Source organism: Rhinopithecus bieti, unplaced genomic scaffold, assembly GCF_001698545.2.
Source record: "Rhinopithecus bieti isolate Rb0 unplaced genomic scaffold, ASM169854v2 scaffold_26302, whole genome shotgun sequence".
NCBI classification, from domain to species: Eukaryota; Metazoa; Chordata; class Mammalia; order Primates; family Cercopithecidae; genus Rhinopithecus; species Rhinopithecus bieti.
This window is the reverse complement of record NW_016812027.1, coordinates 391,825-414,777: the sequence shown is the minus strand read 5'-3', so window position 1 is coordinate 414,777 and position 22,953 is coordinate 391,825. Positions and strand designations below refer to the sequence as shown.

General features: G+C 34.0%; 1 protein-coding gene across 1 annotated transcript in view; it reads right to left on the bottom strand.

Moving 5' to 3' along the window:
- AP3B1 (adaptor related protein complex 3 subunit beta 1) overlaps nucleotides 1-22,953 on the bottom strand; it is a 306,794-nt gene that overhangs the window by 110,045 nt on the left and 173,796 nt on the right. The window contains exons 16-20 of the mRNA XM_017895526.1: nucleotides 14,237-14,423; nucleotides 13,157-13,287; nucleotides 7,311-7,419; nucleotides 4,136-4,307; nucleotides 683-830 (exon numbers count right to left, since the gene is read on the bottom strand). Coding sequence (XP_017751015.1) covers nucleotides 683-830; nucleotides 4,136-4,307; nucleotides 7,311-7,419; nucleotides 13,157-13,287; nucleotides 14,237-14,423 — 747 coding nt within the window. The remainder of the gene's footprint in view (nucleotides 1-682; nucleotides 831-4,135; nucleotides 4,308-7,310; nucleotides 7,420-13,156; nucleotides 13,288-14,236; nucleotides 14,424-22,953) is intronic.

The following is a 22,953-nucleotide window of genomic DNA, read 5'->3' as shown; positions in this document are numbered from 1 at the left end:
ATGAACACGGCCCATTTATAGGAAGGAGGTGATTATTAAAGACCAAAAATAATTATAATTAGGTCTGAATTCTGTATTATTATTTTATTCTTTTAACTAGACCTGAAATCAGATACAATACATTTTACATTAACAACTACATTTTTGCAATTTATACTTTATTTTTTTCCTGCTAAGCAGGCAAAATTCAGTGTTATAAATGTTATTACCAAAAGCATTATTATTTTATTATATAAGTGGCTCTTGCATTTGTTTTAAATAAATGTCTATGCAAATTCTTACTAAAGAATGTATACTCTTTAAAGCTTTAAAACACTCTATTATGCAAAATGCCCAATATTTTAAAAAAGTGAATAGTCTCAATTTCTGATGATGTATGTACACTTAGAATTCTTTGCTCAATACTATTTTTTGTGACTTCTTTTTACATTCCCTTCAGCAAAAACCCCCTTTGTCGCAACCTAGCCAAGAACAAAAAAAGCCATATGCATAAGAGTTCCCTGATTTCAGTGTCAAGGGATGAGATTTTTTTTAAGTTTCTAGCTTTTCTTCAGAGTTGGGTTATAAGGGAAAGGCTTATCTAGAAAAAATAAAATCACAGGCATAGATAAGGATGGTGTTGTTTATTTTAGTTGCTGTAAGAATATTTACCTTCAATTATAACAAATGCATAATCTCTTACCTGAGTGACTTTTCTGGATTCAGATTCACTTTCAGATTCTGACTCTGATTCAGAATCTGAAGAACTGTCTTCTATTGAACTAGATTCGGCATTTGAAGAATCTGAAGTTTTAGATTTTTCATTTTCCTTCTCCCCATCTTCAGAATCACTATATATAATAGTAAATTTTGAAATATCAACTTTAACTCCTTTATATAAGTAGTTTATATAAAAAATGGTTTTTAAATTCCAGAATACATTAATGAGGTAATAATGAAGGTATTACCCATAACCAAATAAATTAGAACCCATTCAAATTCAGTTCTATCCTGTCATATGCAAAAAGTCATAAAATGACACTAAACAATATAATCAAAAACAATGTAGAAAATACTAAATGTCTGATTTACCAAGAATTAAGTACTACCAGTAACAACTTCAAAGATATTTAGGCTGATTTTTTAAATGCTATCTCAAAATACTGTGTGTGTATACACATATATATATTGGAGACAGGGTCTCATTGTCACCTAGGCTGGAGTACAGTGGTGCAATCATGGCTCACTGCAGTCTCGATCTCCCGGGCTCAAGCGATTCTCCCACTTCAGCCTCACAAGCAGTTGGGACTACAGGCGTGCACCACCACATCCAGCTAATTTTATATTTTTTGTAAAGACAGGGTCTCACTATGTTGCCTAGGCTGGTCTGGAACTCCTGGACTCAAGTAATCCTCCCAACTCGGCCTACCAAAATGTTGGGATTACACGCTTGAGCCACCACATCCGGTTCAGTAATATATTTAAATATTTATATATCTACTTTTGCTAAAATAGACTTGTATTTTATACACTTTTCTACTCAAGAAAATTACTTACACAAGTTCTCAAATGTGACCTTAAACACATTCTATGAGAAAATGTTAACCAGTTCAAAGGAACTGGTTAACAAAGGAACTTACTAAAGTACTATCTTGCTACAAATTTAAGCTGATCAAATATAAACTTTTAAAATACCAAATGATCATACCTAAGTGCTTAACACCATTCATTTGTTCACCTGCTCAACAAATATTAATTAATTTTTGACTACATGTTGGCATTATGTTAGGTGCTAAGGATAACAATGGTTAAGAGGATCTATGTGTGTCTACCGTACAGAGTCTATAGTCCACTGGAGGACACAGATAAGGTGGCAGTGATAATACAGTATAGTAAGTAATAAATTATAGTGTGTTAGGAGAACATTTGGAGAGACACCTAAACAAACTTAATCCAATTAGGAATGCTTCCTGGAGAAAGAGACATATAAGCCAAGATATAGGAGTAAGGCTGGCAGATGGGCAGGGAAGCAGTTCTCCAAGGAGAAGGAATAACATGTGAGATGACCAAACACCCTTATCTCAGGGGATGAGAGATGCCTTGTGGTGTTTTATATTTTCTTGGAAACTGAAAGTCTAGTTCTCTCTACAACATGTGTGTGTATATTTTTAAGAATCTACTGTGGGCCAGAAAGGGCTAGGCATTTCATACCAATCATACTGATTATCTAATTTAAATGCACTCTTCCTGGGTACACTACTATCCCATTTACAATAATGAAATTAATATTCAGAAAGGTTAAATAACTTGCTCAGGGACACATAACAAGAGGGGCAGAACTAGAATCTGAACTTAAGCCTGTCTCACTCTAAAGTCCGTATTTTTTCCACTATGTCATACTATCTCCCTTCCAATGAAAATACTTTGGAGTGTAAAATTTAAATTTAGTCATAAATATTTATGATTACTAAAGGGTGGTTTTTGAAGATGCTTAAAGCTTATTAAGAGCTTTAAAAAATTATCACACTAGCAAAGTTAAAAAAACATTCTAAGAGGCAGAAAATACTGGGGAGGGAGAGGAGTGAGGCAAGGAAAGAATCGATATTTCCTAGAATTGATTTTGTGGAGGAAATATGATTGCTGTTTATTAAAATGGAGCCATGGTAACATCTCAGAGCACATGTAATTATATTTGAAGACTGAAAATATGTTGTTGTTTTCCCTGGCAAAAAAACGGCAATTTATTATCCCCAATTCACTGGTTAAAATGTGTACTTAAAAATATAAGGTTTAGAATGTATTTGTGGTTCTCTTTGTAATAAACAATTCTTTTAAATTCAAACATGGGTAAAGAGAAAAATCTATTTCTGAAGAAAGGAATAATAAAACTAATACATGACTACAAATTTCTAGTACACTGACTTTTGCCATCTGAAAGGACATTTCATGCACTGAACTTTCCCTTTCTAGAAACAAGACATGTTTTATAACTCATATCATCATAGATATTCTGATCTTAAACCAGAAGTACAGGATTTCTTTCAAAGACAAGGCTATTATAAACCAAGTAGCTCCTTTGCTGCAACAAGTGAATGATTCTAAATATATTTAACTTCTAGCTTTTAAGATAAGATTTTAAAAGTAAAAGTGTTATTTTATTATGCATCACTCAATTTTGATGGTAATTATTGTTTACCTTACTGCTTAGAGTTTCAGATGTTAATCTAATGAAAAGAATTTACTGGTAACTAGGTTTCTAACTTTGCAATGATGAAAAGCCTGTATTAATTTAACCTACAGATTTCATTTGTTCTGAACAGGAAAAACAATATAAATCACTTTTAAAATCATTAAATCCTGACTTAAATTAATAAAGTCATAATTAGGGCATTATGCTGTGTTTGTTATGGAAGTGGCAGGGCGAGCTGCTTTAATTACTGTCTGTAATAAAAGGAGCAGAGAGCGTACTGCGCCCCAATCAGTGCTGTCAGCCACGACTGAGCCGAGCTGCAAGCTCATCAAGTGAGCGGGCAGCAGGCTCCTGGGGAAAGGACCATCATGTCGGCAGAGGCCATTCACTGACAGCAGTGGGGAAAACAGAGTTGCACAATCCAAGATATTAGCCCCAATTACTCAAAATTTTAATGACACTTTAATACACGATAATGTTGTTGATAATGGGAGATCTTAAAAAGTGCTAACACTTAAAGCTCTTCTGACCGTCTTCCTTCACAGCCCTTGACTCTAATATTTAGATCATAATCTTTTTAATATAACATTATTTAGAAAATCAATTGTCTTGGTTACATAATGGCAAAGTGTTGAAGGATTTAATTTTAGCCCTCAGCAAAATTGCTACAAAAGGTAATTAAGTGTTTCATACCTATTGCTTGATCACTTAACTCAGCCTTCCAAGGTTATACCAATTTTCAAAATGTAACCCCAAGATACGTTCAAGTTCAAAATGAAAGCTAAGCATTACAAGTAGGAAAATAATGTGAACAACTAGCACTTTAATTTTAAAAAGATTTAATATCTGTTTGGGAAAAAATACACACTTCTTTTCTCTCACCATTTTTTGATTAACAAGAAACATCTGCCTGGGGCAAACTTTCACATAATATTTTTTGAAGGAAATTCTGACAAAATAAATTACCTTTTTCCTTTGGCTTTTGAGTTCCTCTTGGCTGTTCTTTTATTTTCTAGGCCTGACTCCCTTCCACTCTCACTGTCCTGCTCACTGGAGGAGTCCTCACTGCTGTCCTCATTGCTGTCTCCTTCCTCCCCACTTTTGCCTTGCTCTCCACTTTCACTTCCAGATTCACTCTCTGAAAAACAGAACCAGATGTTCTTAGATTTATAGTCATTTAATTAGACACACGGACACCTGTAACTGTCAATATTCATCAAAAATGAAACCAGATGTTGAATTTTAGTTCAGTGGACACCACATGTTTAACTTTCATTCCCATACGCCATTCTTTCAGCTCTATGGATTCCTTTAGCACGGTGAGTTTGGAGGGAGGCAGACAGAGAGAGGATGCTCTGACAATGAGTAGAGAAAAGCTAAGCAAGGATGAACCAAGTAAACCAAATTTGAGGGAATCTCACTTTTCAAACCCCAAAGTATATAGCTTTGTCAAAAACTTCCTTTTAAAGAATTACATAAAGATTGATGTAAAGCTAAAGAAATAATTTTAAATTCTTCTGCTTGTAATGGGAAATTCTATTTAGAGTAAAAGAAGGCAACAGTTTAATCTTCTTAGGAACAAATTTTGAGAGGAAAATGAGCCATTCAAATCACCTGGAAAAACTTCCAAATTCAAAGACAATAGGCAAAATGACTAATTAAAGAGTTATTACTTATTCGAGCTCGTAAAGGAGTTTTCCATAGGTCAAAGAGATGATCAAGTTACATTGAGGAATTATACTTTAAAATGTTTTATGTATAAATTATGGTATGCTAGGACTCTCTGCAGAAGAGAATACATGAAGAATATACGTGTATTTTTTACTATTTAAAATGACTATTAACTACAGAGTTGTGTCCCAGACAAAAGGACAAACTGTTGCCCTGCCTGTGATCTATGTAACAAAGCCCTCTTAGGCAGGAATACAACCTTTAATTAAACATTCTAATGGTTAAATAACACCAACATCAGGAAGGTCCATCACAGTGAAAAGCTAGGACTGCCTGTATTCTTTCAAGATGGCTTGCAAGGGGCACAAGCATGGGTTATCAAGTTAGTGTTCGGATTCAGATCCTGGCTCTGCTACTTGCTTGTTTTACAACTGATCAAGTTATTCAACTTCTCTGGGTCTTGGTTTCCTTTTCAGCAAATGGGGATAATACTAGTTACTTTTCAGAGTTGTTCTGAAGATTAAATGATTTGAAACATATAAAGGTGATTAGAACACAACAGGGTCTGCCACAGGTTAAGGCGCTCATCATTATCATCATTTACAAACAGGAAAGTCTATTTTACTAAAATAAAGCTACTAAATAAGGACATTTTAAATTTGTGGCAATATCCAAGTTACACACACATACATATTAAGTCAGATAACTGGCTTATGCTATAAACGATGAAAAGAAATTACAGCATCTAAGTTACTCTCTCATGTCATCACATGGGACAGCAACACGAATCTGGGGCCAGCTGACTTCAGGCACCATTATTTAAATTTTTGAGTCAGTAAAATCTTAGAGAAAATTAGTTTATTCTCAAAAATACTTGCTACCTGGAAAACACAATCTTATAACGTTTTTGTTTGTTTGTTTTTTGAGATGGAGTCTCGCTCTGTTGCCCAGGCTGGAGTATAGTGGCGCGATCACAGCTCACTGTCACCTCCGCCTCCTGGGTTCACACCATTCTCCTGCCTCAGTCTCCTGAGTAGCTGGGATTACAGGCATGTGCCACCACGCCTGGCTAATTTTTTGTATTTTTAGTAGAGATGGGGTTTCACCGTGTTAGCCAGTATGATCTCGATCTCCTGACCTTGTGATCCGCCCGTCTCAGCCTCCTAAAGTGCTGGGATTATAGGTGTGAGCCACCACGCCCAGCCAATCTCATAACTTCTAGCAAGAAAAGTTTTCTTTTTTCCTCTGGCAGCTACAGTAGAACTCCTGCCACATGACTCATTATTATATGTATTCAGACAAACTCATGAAAAGCTGTAATGTTAATGGAATATTTCATATTTGTATTAAAAATGGTCAACCTATGAATAGGCATGGGCTAGTGAATAAATATAATGAAGACAAATATCTATATGTAATTCTACAAAATGAAGAAGTACATGATTAATTACACAGATAATTCTCACAAGTCTACATTGCTCCTGAAATTCCATATTTCTTAATATCTACTATCTCAATTGAGTTATTTCTCTACTTTTCAGTTGATTACTTCAGAAGGTAATGTATCACAGATTAATTTATCAGATATTAAAAACAAAGATTTTTGATAAGGAAGACAGAGAAAAGAAGAGTGAATTACCTTAGAGTTGGGTAGTAGATAACCAAGTAAGAGTGACAGGCCCTGGTTCTCCAAGGAATAAGATTTTAGAGAAAGTTGGGTATCATTTGGTCTTGGGGCAGACTTGCCTATTAGGTTAAGTGTTAATAAGAGCATCAGAAAGTGACTCCAATATATTTTTCATTAGGCAAATCACTCACAGAATTTTAGCAATGAAGGGACTTTAAGAAATATTTAACTCTACTCCTTCATTTATCTGATACAGAGAAAAGTAGGTGCCTTCTTCAATTTGCATAGGTAAAACCCAGGGTTTCTAAATCCTTCCTATTGAGCATTCTTTTCACTGCATACAGTTACTCTCAATCTTTAGTTTGATTTTTTTATAGTATATAGAGACTTAATAATTTTAGCTTTATCTCTATAGAGGTTCACAGAAAGAGATGAGTATAAAATGAAAGAGAAAAAGACTCTTCAAGGTATAAAATAAACTTTACATTTTTATAAAAGAAAATTACTTTTAAAGACTCCACTAAAAGTTTATCAAGTGGAAAATCATGTTTTTCAATAGATGTAATAGGCATTATGGTTTAGAATTCAGAAAAGTGTAAGTTCCTGTTTCAGCTATACCAATGTATTAGCTATTGTCCAAGAGACATTGTAAAGTAAAAGAGAATTTAGTAATTAAAATTACTTTGAAATGTAAACAGCGATATATAAATGAAAGGGATTATTTTGATAATACAAACTTCACTTAAAACCACCTGCTGAATAGTATGGATTAGGCCTTGTTTCTGAGATATAGAATGTAATCTACTATGTAAATAATACATGCCAATAAATTATAAAACCCACCACTGTCACTGCTACTATCAGAAGAGTCCCCCTCTTCCTCAGATTCAGAATAAAACTTCTTAGCAGAATTCTCTTGCTTTGCTTTTCCCGCTGGGGTCCATTCTTTTGCCTGTTTAAACAAATAAAGTAAATATAAATGAATTACCATTCAGAGATTTAGAGTTCTGGCAAACTTAATCATTAAGAACATAAATGAATTAAAAAGCAAGCTTGTGGCCTCAACAGAGAATGCAACTGTTAGAAGTCCTGGCATTAAGGCTGATTCACTTTACTCCTAAATACAGCAGCACAAACTCTCACTCAGAGCCCCTATGTTAAACCAACAATCTTATTTCAAATATACAATCTTTAAAACTTTTGTGTTTGTTGGCCCACAGAAGATTTAAACAAAAGTAGTATATCCTAAAATAGGTGAGCAAAACTTGAAGCAAACAGAATAACAGCAATAACAAACACAAGTTCATAGCTTGACACTGAAGTAGAGAGAAAAAGAAAAAAGAAAAAAGAAAATATTTAGTGTAGGCAATAAATTGCCCTAACCATCTCAACAGCCTAAATCCTGGAGTAATCCTTGACTTCTCTCTTTTTCTCGTATCCTAAACATCTCAGCCATCAAGAAATCCTGTAGCTACCCTGGTCTGACCCACCCTTCTCTCCTGGACTACTTGTTACCTTGCTTCTACTGCCCCTCCACCATGCCCCCAGCAAACAAACTTTGCAAAACACAGCATCTAGAATGATTCTATTAAAACCTAAATCAGATCAAGCTCCTTTTTGACCTGAAACCCTGCAGTGGCTCCCCATTTTACTCAGAGAAAAAGCCAAAGTCCCTATAACAGTCTGCATAGCCTGACACAACAATCCTTTCATGACTGCCCCTCCACGACTGTCCCCCTGTCGCCTGCCTCTCTAGCCTCTTGCTGCTCACCCTCTTGACTGATCTGCTCTGGCCATGCCTTACTGCTCCTCCAAACGTCCCAGGCACGCTCCCAGTTTAGGGCCTTCACCCTAGCTCTTGGCACTTCCAACACCATTCCCCGCCACGTTTTTTTTTGGTTGTGGTGGTTGTTGTTTTTTTTTTTAAATCACAGCATGTATTACTTTTTAATATACTATACAATCTACTTGTTTTTTTAACTGTTGGTCTATCCCTGGTAGAATGTAAGTTTCTGGAGAGCAGGGAACTTAAAATATTTTGGGCAATTTTTTTTTTTTTTTTTTTTTTTGAGATGGAGTCTCACTTTGTTGCCCAGGCTGCAGTAGTGCCACGATCTCAGCTCACTGCAACCTCTGCCTCCCAGGTTTAAGTGACTGTCCTGCCTCAGCCTCCCAAGTAGCTGGGACCACAGGAATGTGCCATCACGCCTGGCTACTTTTTATATTTTTAGTAGAGACGGGGTTTCACTATGTTGGCCAGGCTGGTCTTGAACTCCTGACCTCAGGTGATCCACCTGCCTTGACCTCCCAAAGTGCTGGGATTACAGTTATGAGCCACCACGCCCGGCCTATTTTGTTCAATTTTAAGTGTGGCTGACACAATAAATACTAATTACATTTATTAGCCTCTTAAAGATTTCAATATTAAATTCAGAAATATGCTTAAGAAAAATATTGACTTTAGTGTTTACTAAATATTGTATTAGTAATATCATTTACTAATATGAGCCCCTTTTATCACTTCAATACAGTGTATTAGTTTGCTTTTATAGTCACGGCCTTGATTCATCAAGAAAAAATTAAATCATGCTTCATATATGATTTGTTAAAGAGCAGAGAAATGTATACTTCCGAAAAGATTAAAATAGTTGAGACTCATTTATTTATTGTACCTTTTAAGTTTTTACTATGTGCAAGTCTTTGCTAGAGTACATATTTTGTTGTAAAGGAATCTAGAGCATGACAGAATTTCTTATTCAAGAATGTTTCTCAGCACTGAATGTACAATAGAATCACCTAAGAATAGTTTTTAAATGTTAATACAAACAATAAAAATATTAATACTAAAAAAAGAATACCTAGGTTCGCCTCTTGAATTCTAATTTAATTAGTCTGGTGCATCCGTCTGATCTAGTTGTGTTTTGTTTAAAAATCTCCATCTGATTATAATGTGCAGCTACATTTAAAAGCCACTAGTCTAAGGCCAGGTGATGTGGCTCATGCCTGTACTCTCAGCACTTTGGGAGCTGAGGCAGCAGGATGGCTTGAGCCCAGGAGTTTGAGGTTGCAGTGAGCTATGATTGCACCACTGCACTCCAGCCTGGGTGACAGAGCAAAACCATGTATCAAAATAAATAAATACATACATACATACATACATACATACATACATACATACATACATACAAATAAGAATAAAACCACTGATCTAGAGGGCTTAAGGTATGTTGCCTAAAAAGAGAAGCTTCAGTAACCTGGAAAATTACTAACTGGACAGTAACAGCTAATTAATGAGCAAAAATTACTTGAATATATTTGAATAAGATGCTTACATAAGATCAGCAGTATGGCTTTCTTTTATATGTATTTAAAATGCTTCTGTCTACAAAGATAGTATTCTATAAACAAAGCTCTCCTATTTTGGTAAACTCTGAAGTCTGTATTTTCTTAAATCCAAACATATTTCTCTGAGGTCTGATAAAAGTTTCTCGGATTAATTTAATAACACTAAATCAATAATTTCAGAAAGCCGGGCTCCTATGCTCAAATGTGCATTTTTTCTTGACATGGCCATGAACTGTTTGGAGTTTCAGGTTTTAAATGGCCAAAGGTGAACAATAAAAATATTTTAATTTTTATTGTGGTCCTTTATAACTAAAGGACCACATTATCATTCTAAGCAAAAGGAATAATAGAGAAAAGAAAAGAAGAGAACATAGATGCTAATTTGAAAGTTCCTATGAAGTATAAAATATTGACAGATTGTTTATAAAGCAAAATACCCTTCATATGCAGAAGATGGTCTTTCTGTAAGCAGAAAACAAAGGACTTTCTAGAACTAAGCAAATAAATTATTAACTAAGGATCTTCAAAACTTACTGGGATCATAATATAAATATATATTATATTCTATATCCTGGAAATGGTGGTGTGTATTTCAAAGTGACTTCTCCTGTCAATCTGACTAGGTTCCCTGTCGTTTTGATTAAAATATCAGATTATCTAAACCTAGGCCATTTTTCTTACTAAGTTATATTTCACAGTTACAAGACTTGACCCTGTAAGATCGCTTTACAGGAAAACTAGAATAACATAGTATATGATGTGCATGAAATATAGTGACATGACTTGGAAGGGAGATGAAGTAGAGTGAGAGACAAGAAAGATAATATGGACATTATTTTTTGTATTGTAGCTGCATTTAAAAATAAAACTATCTATATTATTTATATACTTAACTGTGTCCCTCATAGTACAATTTTAAGCCAATTGTCTCAGAGTCCAATACATTGAAGCTGTTTTCTGTATGGCATCAACAGGGACAGTTTTATCAAACTATGTTCCATCAGTTATAATGATTCTCCGTAAGTTACCAATTATTAATTTCATAAATATAAACAACAAAATGAAAAAAATTAATTTGTCTCTGTTGAATTGGATAGGTGAAATGAACATAATATGTTATATTTAAGTACTGTCCCTATCAGGTAGTTAATGCTTAGAAAAGCACATGAAAATGGAAGAAGCCAGCCAACAAACCAATCTATCAGCCAATAAAGAATACTGCTGAGACCAAATTAAATTGCATAGCATTGCTATCAACTTTGAGAAGATAATGCTTTTGGTGGGTGGGGCAGCAAGGAGACAGAGATAAGGCAGAAGTAGGGGAAGGATAAAAGGATGGTTCTACTTGGGCTAAAACATCATGTAATCCATAATGAAAAAGAAAAAAAAGAACCATAAAAACAACAAACAAGCATAATAAGGAATTAGGAAAGAAAGTATGTCCGTAGGAAGAACCGTAACAACACTCTCTTTATATTCTAGTATCTGATCAAAAGTTGCACAAATAGGCTGGGCACGGTGGCTCACACCTGTAATCCCAGCACTTTGGTAAGCTGAGGTGGGCAGATCATTTGAGGTCAGGAGTTTGAGACCAGCCTGGCCAACATGGCGAAACCCCATCTCTACTAAATATACAAAAATTAGCCAAGCATGGTGGCATGTGCCTGTAATCCCAGGTACTTGGGAAGCTAAGGCAGGAGAATCGCTTGAACCCAGGAGGCGGACGTTGCAGTGAGCCAAGATCAGGCCCCTGCACTCCAGCCTGGGTGACACAGCAAGACTCTGTCTCAAAAAAAAAATAAAATAAAAAATTTTTTAAATTGCATAAATAAGGCAATTCTTTTGAAGAGTACTTAAGAGCATGCAGATTTCAGTGAAAAATCAACAAACTTAGCTGCAAGGAGGGATAGACATGTAATTGCTTCTCATATTTTACATATTTCTACTGTTACCAATTTTTGGCCGTCTCTAAGTACAGATCATTTGTCACAACATAAAAATAACGGTGCTAAGTACTAAGGATAATACAGATTTGCAAACAAGCTCAGGGTTATATCATATTACATAATAAAATACAGTAACAGCATGGACAATGAACTCGGACCTGGGTTGGAATATGGTTCTATCACTTACTGGCCATGTGAACTTAGGCAATTCACTTAAATTCACTTAAGTTCTCTAAGACTTGGCTTCCTTGTCTGCAAACTGGAAATAACAATAACCATCACTTCCGATCAGAATTAGGTTTAAACAAGATAGTTTTTGTAAAACATTATCACCGTACGTAGTCGGTGATATGTTTTTTTTTTTTTTTTTTTTTTGAGACGGAGTCTCGCTCTGTCGCCCAGGCTGGAGTGCAGTGGCTGGATCTCAGCTCACTGCAAGCTCCGCCTCCCGGGTTTACGCCATTCTCCCGCCTCAGCCTCCCGAGTAGCTGGACTACAGGCGCCCGCCACCTCGCCCGGCTAGTTTTTTGTATTTTTTAGTAGAGACGGGGTTTCACCGTGTTAGCCAGGATGGTCTCGATCTCCTGACCTCGTGATCCGCCCGCCTCGGCCTCCCAAAGTGCTGGGATTACAGACTTGAGCCACCGCGCCCGGCCCAGAATATAATTCTTAACTGCTTTTTTTGTTAACTCCACATTTTAAAGTATTAAATATATTTTGCATAATCGCTACATACAATTAGAAGGCCTCTCTCATTTTTCTTGTTTGTATGGGAAAGAAACAGATAATATTAGAAAAGAATGTTAATTATTTTATCTCAATGGCCAGCATTTTTTTAAAGATTGATAAAAAGAGTATTTATATAGCAATTTTTTTTATGAGAAAGCACCATATTATTCACTTTGTGACCTTGTCAAAGGACATTTTTGGTACACAATGCTCCCTATTTATGTTCAGGCTTCACTTAAAAATGGTTCGTCAGAAAATCTAGAACACTTTGTGTGGTTTTTTCTGAAAGAGAACAGCAAAAATTATTCAGAAAGATATTGTCAGGAAGCTTACAAATATCTAAACAAAGTAGAAAAAACTTGATCTAATGAAACTAAATACCTTAGAAATTGAATCTACGCAACTACAAATGCAACAGCACAAATGTGGGTGGTACTGATGCAGAGAATCCAGTTCTCTATTTCCCTGAAGAAAAGGAACAGTACATGTACAGTGGCATAGGAATACTATAATATTTAGTTGCTATAAAGGCAAGGTATATCTAACATATTACATTTAGAAATACTAGAACAATTTTCAACTCTCCAAAAAAGCTTTTATTAGAAAACAATAGTTATCCCAGAGTCTTCCACTGCTTTAATAAAACTAATTTCGGAAAGGTCAACTTACCAACTCTATTACTTCTACATTTCGAACTGATGGGTCGGGCGCCACCTCTGGCCAATTAGATAATTCCAGGTAGCCAGTAGCTTTAATGTTGAGAGTATGAGATAAGGTGCCAAGCTGGAAATGATCTCTATCTATTAAAAATAGGGAAATATATAAAATAAACAATATGAGCTGTATATAACAGAGAACAATCATAATCAGAGCTCAAGGTAATTGGCATATTACCTCAAATGTCAAGGAATAAATATAAACCAGGAAGCTCTTCATAGGTCAAAAAACTGATTTCAGTCCATAGATTACAATAATCTCCCCCATAATGGTCAATAAAAAAGCTAATCAGTCAGTGTGTTTAGAGGTGTTGCTCTGAAATGTAGCTTCTCTAAAAATTACTTTACTGTGAATATTAAGAATGACAGCACAGTTAAACAATCCATATACATGTCTTAGCACAAACACATCCAGAATTTTAATAGTTTTTCTACAAAACTGAATTGCTTTTTATCGCTTGACAACATTAAATAAGAAACAATATGAAAACCAAGGTATATAATTATTTGATTCCAACTGGAATGGCTACTTGTAAGGTGGTAAAATACTTAATTAGTCCTTTTAAAAAGCTGGGACACATCAGTCAACTTCCCTCTTTGAAAAACCAGTTTAAATATAAAGAGATATTTTTTATAAAATAATTCCTCCTAGCAAAACTGATATTAGCATACACAGAATATTTACTTAATAACTATTAAAAGGAATAATATCTCTTATAAAACTATTTAAAAGATAAATGAAGTCATTGTTTATAAGAATAACATGGTTTTCATCTATCGCCCAGTTTAAATGTTAGAATAAAGTCAGAATACTTAAAATTATTTAGGTAAATAAGGTCTACAAAAATATAAACTTTAATATAAAACTTGCTTTTGAGAACAGATCAATGAGTAAAAGCACATTGTTTTATATATTTATATATGCGAATCATCTATATTTCCTAAGAGATAAATTTTAAGCACATTAGAAATGGCGACATCCTGTCATAATTTTTTAGATAACATATATTTTGTAGTTATATTCTGATAATACCTTTAAAAGGAGACTCAAGCAGTGGTGCAGGCTTTTGTGCTAGAAATATTTTTTTGGCATATTTACTTAAAGCTCCACTCTTTTCATTCGGAACAATAAGCTGCCTAATAAATCTTGTACGGTCTCTGATGTCGTAGTTTTGATCATACTTGCCGAGATTTAATATGTACTGGGTAAGCAATTTTGTCTGTTGGAAAAAAACAGATCAAGATGAGAATACAGTTATTTATGATTATTGATAACTCTGGATAAACATATTTAAAGAGGTAATAAAAATGAATGGTTATGTCAAACAAATGTTGTTCCGTAGGGAATATGCATTTCTAATGCTGCAAATGGAATTTTGAAGCCAAAGCACATGTCCTCTTCTGTACTGGGTAGGTGAATGCTGAGTATTGAGAAGCAGCCATGTGCTAGATTATTAAACTGCTGAAGTGGAAAGAAAGGCATCATTAAAAAAATAATCATATATGGCAAACCCGCTGAAGGGTCTACGTGAGAATAATGAATGTGGAAATACAACTAAAAACATGGCACTCAAAACTTAATCGGAAAAATATGCAGGACATCAAAACATCAGAGAGTATTAGGGGGCTGGCAAACTGCTTCTCCTGAGGTGTGTTTTATGAAGAGATACTGTCCCTGGCATAAGCAGTGTCTGCACTCTGACTGCACTCAGTTACTTTACCCTGAATTATGACCCATTAAAGCAGACACATGAATCACTGAACTGGATTACTGCAAATTATTTGCAGTGCATTTAGCTGTTACTTTTTCATAAAAGCAAGCTGCTGATGCCCTCTAAAAACTAGGATAAAAGACTTCTTCCATTTTTCCCCCATGCTGCTTATAGCCTCTAGTAATATTGGTCATTTATTTATTTATGTAAGGGAACAACTTATTATAGTAGCTTTTACACCATAATAAGACTTCCTAAGTCAATTTTTGAATGCACTACATTAACATATATTGAAATAATTTTAATAATTAAACCAAAGTTGAAATGTTAACAAAATAGGTTTGTATTTTAAACTACAGTTGTTTTATTGAAAAAGCATAGTTTTAACGAGGCTACATGTGTACAATTTTAACTATAAGCCAAATAGAATTCATAATACATGGGAAAAATAAACTGAGAAACACTAAATCATTTACATTAGATTAGAAGATTTTAAGCACATTAGAAGCAGATAAAAAATAAAATCAATCAAGTTAGGCAGACTAAAGACAATTCTAGAACAATAAGTCAAAGTACAGAAATGGTATGGTAAACTCTTTTACGATAATTGCTTAAGATAATTGATTTGATAGAAAGCAACCTTATTTCAGTAGCAGGGTATTTAAAAGGGATTAACCTAGTTTTATTAAAGCAGAATTATAAAAAATAAAAGTGAAAATGTTAATAGAGCTCTTCTGAATTTGGGTACCAACAATTGCTATTCACTAATTGCTAGACCATGTTGGTTCAAGTACAGATAAGAAAATTTCTAGGATTCCTTTTTTAAAGACAATTAGCAAAATATTCACCAACTGAGGAATACAATTCAGAACCAGCTTAAAAGAAAATGTGGTACACTAAACTGTGTAATTAACTTGCTGGAAAAACCTGGGAAATCCACTTAATCATTAGTTTTCTCAAATGTGGAGTTAGGATTTACAACTTGGTTAACGCTAAAGTCCATTTGAGTGCTGAGATTTTAAATCTGCAACTAAAACAAATCAAAGAAAGAGTCTCTTAACTGCAATGTTTTTCTGAGCTAGCAGAATGATACATTTGGCTTATATTTCTTATCCCCAAAATTAATTTTTAGGAAATTAAACATTTTCAATATGCTAACAATTTTGAAAATTAGGTAGGGCATTTAAAGTAATGAAAATTATATAACTTAAAAATTTTTATTGACTGTAAAATGTATTATATTGTAAGCTTATAAGTTTAATTAAAATGTATTTTCAAAAATAAAATTCTTTCTAAAAGACAAAAAACATATTTGTGTACGATGATGCACTAAAACCATAAGCAGAATAATTATTCACCACACATGTACATACGTTAATCAGTTTCTTCAGTGTATGTATCTAGTAACAAGGCATTGGTATTTCTCTGGAGAATACATTTTTATATGGCCTAAGTTTTTTTTTTTAATTGCAATCTTTTTCAAAATTAAATTCTGCAGTGAGTAATTATAAAATTGTTGACATTTTGAACTTACTCTTCTCTGTAGACCATATTTTTAATGGAGAAAATACCCTCTTTACAGTATTTTCTGGACAACCATGTAATCTTGAGGGAAATTCTTCTGAATGAGACTAGTCCCAATCTTTGTTAAAAACATGTAATATTTCAAACCCAAAAATATTTAACTTTTCACCCATGCAGTCACAATGAAAAGTTTTTAAAATATTGACAAAATTTCAAATAATTTTTGTTTTATCCTTTTAAAAATATTTCAACATTTAGGATAACTACAAAAACAACTGCCTTCTCAATTTCATTTCATTCTACTACAATATAAATTTCTCTAATTAAAAAATGGTACTCCATCTAAAGAGTCTTTATGATAGTGGTGAGGATATGTCTGCAACATGACAATCTCTTGATTAAATCTTGTTGGGAGCTACTCACCATTTACACCTATTCATTTCTTCCCTTGCCTATACAGGGAAAACTTTCAAAGTCTTTCTGTTTGCAAGATTTGTTTCTAATAATTGCTATTTGCTAAAATTTTTCAAAAGGTAAAATTTGTTGGCATTTTCTAGTGACACTTTAAATAATCCAAACAATTTGTGAACCAAAACTTAACCAATAGACAGAAGACATAATTATCAATAAAAAATGTTAAGCCAATATAATAAACTTAATTTACAAAGCGGTTCTTCACAAAATAATAGATCTAAAATTCTGTTGCTAATATGCATTAAAGACAGTGTGTATTGTTATGCTATAGAATGGTTCTTCAACATCAGTTTCATCACAAGAATTTTATAGTTTGGTCAAACTGTGTATACTATCAGTAAATTTGACAACTATGGTTTTATTTCAACTGGCTGAATAAGCAGAGTTTGTTTGCATGCACAACAACCAATTCCCAAAACATTTCTCTTCCATAGATTTCTTAATTTAATAAGAACATTGATTTTACCATGACAACATCCTTTCATCAAAACAATTTTATCTTCAGTGTTGAGCTTTTTAATTTACAACAGCATTTGCAATATTTTTGACAGAATAAACCTCCAAAAGCTTTACTTTGTTCCCATTTGCAGCCCTGACCAAACAAATACACAACTGCATTGAACGAAAAGGTCTATTTTGGAATTAACTGATTTTCTATTTGGAAACCAGCAGTGCTGGGCCTTTTTTCTACTAATGGAGCCAACACATTAACAGCTATTGTTTCATTTTTCATATGTGCATAAGAAAACATAGAATAAAAGTAAAAAACTAATTTTCAAAAAGTTATTTGATCTAAATGAGGTCATGTTTCACACAGAATTATATAAACATCTTCTGCACCTGTACGTATTAAATTATCTTAATGCATAATCTTAAAATAACTACTAGCTTTTTAAGTGGATGTTGATCCTTTTGTAGTAGATTGTTGTGTCTTCTGATTGTTGTGTGGTCAGTGAGATCCCTAGCACTCTTGTGGTGGTTTGTAAATGTCGACAAATATTTTATGCATGTTAAGTACTAAGTGGAAATTTAGTACTTCATTCTTTGTTAAATGTACACTTCCATTTTTAAAAATGTATTGCTGATGATTTTATAACAAGTTAAAAAAAGAACTGCCAAATAATAAAATAAACTTTAGACCTACACTATACAATAAATGACAAAAATACTGTAGCAAGAGTGCTTTCCCCACTCCCTTTAATGAGCTAGGGCAGGACTATTCAGTCTTTACTCCTGCACATATTTCACCTATAACCAACCTCTAACTTTCCATGTTTTCCTTTAATTTCACCCACTGGCAGCCTAGAGCTTCATGCATCTCATAGACCACGGCAACACTTGCTGGTATATCAAGTTGCTGGCAAATGAAGCATTGTTAAATACTCATCTCCCCACCTGCAGCAAAGCAAAAGACAGCTTTTCCCACCTGCTTTGTCAGAGTATACTTCACTTATCAGCAGAAACCCTGCATGCTGTTCTAAAAGAAAGAAGTTATGTTACATCTAGAAAGGGTGGGAAAAAGATACAGTCTTTCAGATGTAAATGGCTCAGGTATTAAAATGAAATCTCTGTTCACTGCACTTGTGTCTTAACATGCCACTAGACAAAATTATGGCAGAAACTAGAAGACTTCAAAGCAGAGGTCTACAAATTAACTGTGCTATTTTAATGCAAATATTAGTGATATTACTTCATTAAAAATTTGGGACAAATCCTAAACTAGATGGCATGGAGACAACAGGCATAAATTAGATCTGTCCAGGGAAACTGGTAGGAAGAAAATAGACAACATTTAAGTAAACAATCATGACATTTTAATATCACTAGAGGCTCAATCCAAAACCAGATGGGACATTAATTAAATAGCACTTTCAAATTTGTTATATTCATAAATTACACAAGATAAGCAAAGACAATATAATGTACTATCAACAAAAATATTCAATATCATATATACAGTTATTTATTAAATTTTGTTTTCAGACTAATTTTCCTACTTAGATTTAAGGAACCATTATTGGTACCAACTAATGGCTAATGCTATCCAGATACTAATTATATCAATTACATTTTCTTCAGATTGACTCTAAGTCAATGTGACACAGGAAAAATGAATTTGAAGGACTATTACATAAAAATTAAGAAATTCATTATTACACGGTGAAACCCCGTCACTACTAAAAATAGAAAAAATTAACCAGGCATGGTGGCGGGCGCCTGTAGTCCCAGCTACTCAGGAGGCTGAGGCAGGAGAATGGCGTGAACCCGGGACGCGGAGCTTGCACTGAGCTGAGATTGCGCCACTGCACTCCAGCCTGAGTGACAGAGCGAGACTCAGTCTCCCAAAAAAAAAAAAAAAAAAAAAGAAATTCATTATTTAAAAGACTTCTCAAAATACTCTGACAATAAACTGGTAAATATTTATTCAAAAAATAACTTTCTTCTAATAGATTGTAAGTCAATACAAATAACTAAAAAGGTCTCTTAAAATGTAGTCCTAATATATATTTTACTGTTAATACTATAGTTCTAATATCTTTACTATTATATAAAAAGGACACAGACGTCTGCATTCGGCATAGTAAAGATTTATATTGGTTCTAAACTGTTGTTATTTTTTAACGGGATGATACCAGCAAATGTGTTTGGTAACTGAAGTAAACTCTACATGGAATTCTTAACTTATACCAGAGGCAAACCTAAAGCAGTACCATCGTTCCATCGTTTCTTTCTTTTTTTCTCTTTTTTTGAGATGGAGTTTAGCTCTGGTTGCCCAGGCTGAAGTGCCATGCTGCAATCTGGGCTCACTGCAACCTCTGCCTACCGGATTCAAGTAATTCTTCTGCCTCAGCTTCCCAGGTAGCTAGGATTACAGGCATGTGCCACCACGTTTTGGCTAATTTTTTTTGTATTTTTAGTAGAGATGGGGTTTCACCACATTGGTCAGGCTGCTCTCAAACTCCTAACCTCAGATGATCTGCCCATCTCGGCCTCCCAAAGTGCTGGGATTACAGGCCCGGCCCTAACAAGTTTCTTAATTTCATGACTAAACAGGATTCTTTATGTGAATTGGGATGGAATTTCTGAATTTAATAGTATCCACTTTTTTGTCAACTTGAAAAGTTTTCTGTAAGGTCTTCCTTGCTATGTTATATTTACTTGAGTTTTTCAATGCCAAGAAAACATATCAAAGAAAGGATAGAGATGTCACTGCAGAGTGTGCAAGTCTCCTTTCACTAAATCACATTAAAGAGGCTTTGGGGGAAGGAGATTTCTCCAAAGACCTGAATCACAGGGCAAAAGAGAATCTGCTTTTAACTTTAGGAGGAATCCCTAAAACATTAGTGTGATTTACAAAATCTCTCACTAAGAATAAAAAAGAACTCAAGGAAGCACTTTCTTTTTTAATAGCAGAAAAGTAGAAACTTAATTGTCTGACAGAAATAGTAATTAAATTGTATCTACATATATCCATATTTCAAAAACATGATATTAAGCAAAAAAAGTTGCAAATGTATACATAAAGTAGAATATCTACTTATGTAAAATTTGAAAACCCATGAAAACAATTATACATTGCTTATGGATACATATTCATATAATAAAAATATAAAATATGGATGATTGAATGAAACATACCAACACGGTGGCAGTGGTTACCAACGGGAAGAAAGGAAGGTATGAACAGAAGCTTGAGGTTCTAGTTCTATACATCTTACAATCAATCAATCAATCAAGGCAAATGTGAATATCAACTTAATCCTAGTGGTAGATATACACATATGTATTTATGCCATTAGGTACTTTTCCATAGGTTTGCAATATTTCCTAACCAAAATAAAATGAGCTAAGAAAACATTAACTTATGGCACTTATCACTGCATTTCAAAGATGACACACTATTAGACAGAGTTTAAAAACAAAAGCATCTTTTATTCATTAACTTTTAAATTGTTATTAATCAGCTTAATTAAATCCTACCTTTCTTCCTCAAACTTCAGTAGACTATTTCAATGAAGTCACGCTAAATCTTTATACTGCCTTAACAGCTCTAGATTTCAGCAACTTCAACTGGTTTCAGTCTTTCAACTTTTTCCCCACATAAAAGTGAAATTACTCACATAATTTCCCCACATAAAAGTGAAATTACTCCTCTGTGAGGAGTAATTTGAGTGTTTTCTACTCTTTATATTTATTTATATTTATTTCTAACCATTTTTTTCTTCACAAACTAAAAAAAAGAAAAAAGGGGGGCGGGGGGATTCCAGCATCTTACTTAGAAAATCTCAGTAGGATAAACTGAAATCAGTGGTTTTATCCTAATAAGAATACAGTTTTTCTCAGTAACTAGACTAGTTTCTTTACTGTAAATCATCATATTCCCTAAGAAGAATACAGCAGTTACTTGCGAGGGTTACAAAAGAAGGATAACTAAAATGAACTAGGCACTATTATGTGCAAGGAAATCTAAACATTTTACATTAACTGTTTCATGTTATCTTCATAATAACTTTGTGAGGTAGGTACAGTCAGTTCTGCTCTAATGCTTGTTTTGAAAATGTGTATTTGTTCCAATTCAGTTGGCATATTAGGGAACAATTTGGGCATAACATGAATTTTGTGGTGATTTCTTCTGCAAGAAATACTAGCTGAAGCCATAAAAATGCACCCAGCTAAACAGAGATGTGTAGGAATACACAAAACATACATACTTCAAACAAGTACTTCAGAGGTTAACATCTACATGTGTTACGTGCCATATTCATGCTCTTTAGGAGGTACAACTTTCCATCCAATTTCAGATTAACCCTCTTTCTACCACTTAGCAAGTATAACCTTTCTTCCATAAGCAAACCTCAAGTCTTTTTAAATATGAAGAGCAGTATCATTGTAGTATTTATTTGTTAACCATTTAACACATGTAAAATTGTACTCCTGTTTTTTTTTTTTTAGGTTCCTTTCTAAAAAATATATCATCAATACAGTTTTGAGTGTTGCGACTCTAACTCCATTTTCTAATAATTCCTATGGTTTTATTGTGTGATTTTGTAAAGCACAATGATTTTAGGAGCATACATGTTGCAATATAGCAAAATTGACTATATTATAATAATTCCCATTTTACAGATGAGAAAATGAAATCTTGGATAGGTTATATGATTTGTCCAAAATCATGTAGTAAGTAGCACAACACGATTTGAATCCAGACAGTCTATTTACCATATTATGCAACCACTACCACCATCCATCTCTAGAATTTTTCATCTTCCCAAATACAAACTCTGTACTCATTAAATAATAACTCCCCATCCTGGTTCTTCTTATGTTGAGTAATTTTGGATATACAAGATACATTTGGACATTAAGAATGCTATGTATTTTAGAGACTCTGGACATTATGTTAAACTCTTTGAATGAGTACAGGATTTTCATTTGTTTTAGCAGGTAATTAACTTGGTTGGGGTTCAAGGTACAAACTCTGTCTTTGGGTACACCTCAAATTTCAGCTTGGGTCTTTAATTCCTAGCTGTGTTTCTCTGAATCCACCCTGCACAAGTGTAGTTCAGATACCAGCCAACAACTTACGTACAATTACTCCCAGAGTTTGAGAATCCCTCACACTGGCTCTCTCCTTTCTACTATTTTTCCTTAAGTTTCCAATGTCTGTAGCTTTCCTGAACTCTCTTCTCTACTTCCTCAAGCCAGAAGGACTTTGCATTTCCTTTTGGAGGTCTAGCCACTGTGCACAGTGCCAACTGCAGACTGTCCTCAGGATAAAAGCCATAAAAACAGGGAAAATAACTGTGTGCCATTTCCTTCTTCTAAGTATGAATTCCCCTCCAGATTCTCTTGCTTTTCTTTACTATTCTGTGTCTTTAGAAAGTCATTTGTTTCTTGTATTTTTCTGGAGTTTACAGCTGTTTTCTATGGTAGGGACAGTCTAGGATATACTGAAAACAGACTGCTAATTTTAAATTATTTTTTATATTAGGTCAAAATACTTTGAGGTAGATAAAGAAGTTTGTTATTTGATTATTCT